This window comes from Ctenocephalides felis, unplaced genomic scaffold (genome assembly GCF_003426905.1).
Source record: "Ctenocephalides felis isolate EL2017-DRISC unplaced genomic scaffold, ASM342690v1 CF-g0.4_SCAFFOLD_01170, whole genome shotgun sequence".
Lineage (NCBI taxonomy): Eukaryota > Metazoa > Arthropoda > Insecta > Siphonaptera > Pulicidae > Ctenocephalides > Ctenocephalides felis.
Window position 1 is genome coordinate 35,523,867 of NW_020537324.1, and position 2,272 is coordinate 35,526,138.

Consider the following 2,272-nt stretch of genomic DNA (forward strand, 5'->3'; position numbering starts at 1 on the left):
AAATAAATTGAGAGATAATCAGGTACGCAATAAATGTATCTTTGTGATAATTTTTTATCTAAATATAATCTTGATTGTTAAATTATTAAATTAATTTTTTTATCTAAACTTAATATTTAAATTTGCAGGCGGCTTTAAGAAACGAAATTAAATCAAAGTCATCACAAATGGATAATGTTGAAAAAGAAGCAGATTCTATCAAAAAGCAGTTAGATGAAATTGATAAGTCAGCAAATAAACTTAAAGAAATAGCAAGTAAAATTGAAATTGTTAACAGGTTAATGCGATATATTTAACAATTATTAGTCTTTTAATTGCCTTTTTCTAATCAATTGATAATCAATGTTTTTGCACATGAAAATGCATGAACTGCATGACTTTATTATATATGATCGATACACTATAAAGCTATTCAATTTCAATTATTAACTTCCCCTAGGGTAAGTTATAGTAATCGTCCAAAAATCGAAATCGAAATTTTTTTGCATATCTTTACGTTTCAGAGGTTTCTGAACATTTTGCTATACCTTAGAAAACATGGATGTGTGTGTGATTTCGGGCGTACTGAAGAACCTATTTGAATGATTTAAAAAACAATCGATTTCTATTGATATGGAGACGTGCTGATTAGGTTTTAGAAAAAGTTGTTACAGCCGTTTCGGATATACGTCGCAAAGAGTGCAGAAAATAGAAATCGAGTTTTTGAGAGAACGGAGCATCCGATTTGAATGATTCAAAAAACTTTCTGCTTGTTTTGACGAAACGATGGCTTTTGGAAAAAAGATTTTTTTTAATTTCAATTTTATTTTTTTTTATTTCCAAAAAAAAGCTTTTTTTAATTAACTCGGATTTTAGTTCTAATTTTAGCTAAAGTTCTAAAGCTCACTCATAAACTTCAAATAAATAATTTTAACTTTGCAATACTGTTTATATAATTCTTATAAATATTAGACAATGTTCTTCATTTTAAATCCGATTAATTAACTTCCCGTAGGCCGTCCGATTTTAATAATTCAAAAAACATTTTACTTGTATTGACAAGATGAAGAATTGATCAAATTTTCATGAAGGCAGGTTTAGCGGTTTCGGAGATCTAATGAAAAAAGTAAAAAAAAAAATCCTATGGGTTCAGTACCAATGCTTATCCGTTAGACGGCGACGCGGCGCTTACGCGCTTTGAGATTTCGTCTCTATGCAGTTAAAGCAGTACGATTACTTTGAAAAAAGTTCAGAATTTTCAAAATATGTCAAAATAAAGAAAATATTTTTTTCAATAATTTTTTTTTTTTCAAAAAAAAGTAATTTTGTGTCAAATTTATAGTTTCTCAAAAATCTAACTTTTTTTAAGTAAAACTTTTTCAAAAATGTTAATCGTCTTTAAAAAAGATAATAATATTTGGTACGGGAAGTTCCAGCAATTTGCCTTAAGGCACGATGCCATGCGCCCCACTAGTTTTTTTTTTTTTTTTTTTGTAAACATTTATAAACGTCGTCGTCCAATTTATAAACTCTTATATTTTGTCTATAAAATAACAGTAATGAAAGCTACAGTATTATAATAATAATCTATTTGAAAGCATTTAATATTTTTCAAATATTTCATAACATTACGGTACGGGAAGTTACAGCAATTTGCCTTAAGGCGCGATGCCATACACCACTAGTTTTAGTTTTAAATACATATATATACATAAATATATATTTTAGAGAGCAGCAAAAGCTAGTGGAACAATGTGATGTGGATGAATTAAAATCTGAAATGGCTAAGAAAATAAATACCAGAAAGTCATTGGAAACAGACCTTGATAAAATCGACCAAGAGGTTGAAATAACTAATTATTCATTGTGTATATAGTTTGCAAATTTAATTTATATAACCATTTTTTTAGCTGCGTGAACTTCAGAAGCATAGTGGAATTCGAGCTGAGTTGGACATTCAAACACAACAATTATCAGATAAAAATAATGAAATAAAAAAGATTAAAAATAAGTACTCAGATGCTTTTAAATACATTATTTGGAAATTTGGTTTGTATATTTGTTATTGAGGTTTTGATTTTTTGACTGCTATAACACTCAATTATAAAATTCAGGTACCCAGCACAAATTTCAAAATGTCAGTTCAAAGAAAGTATGATGATCTTTCCAAGGACGTGAATGATCTAAATAGCACAATTAAGAAGAAAGAGCATGAGGTATTCATCTTAATTTCAAATCATTATTGAATGAGTAACTGTAGGTCTGTAGGCGAATGACGAAGAAAATATATACT

General features: G+C 28.1%; 1 protein-coding gene across 1 annotated transcript in view; it reads left to right on the forward strand.

The window, feature by feature from the left end:
• LOC113367149 (DNA repair protein RAD50-like) overlaps positions 1-2,003 on the forward strand; it is a gene marked incomplete at its 3' end in the record, with an annotated part of 10,885 nt that extends 8,882 nt beyond the window's left edge. Inside the window, exons 9-12 of the mRNA XM_026608779.1 lie at positions 1-22; positions 129-277; positions 1,708-1,822; positions 1,890-2,003. The exon at positions 1-22 is cut by the window's left edge and continues 148 nt beyond it. Coding sequence (XP_026464564.1) covers positions 1-22; positions 129-277; positions 1,708-1,822; positions 1,890-2,003 — 400 coding nt within the window. The remainder of the gene's footprint in view (positions 23-128; positions 278-1,707; positions 1,823-1,889) is intronic.
• Positions 2,004-2,272: the final 269 nt, after the last annotated feature.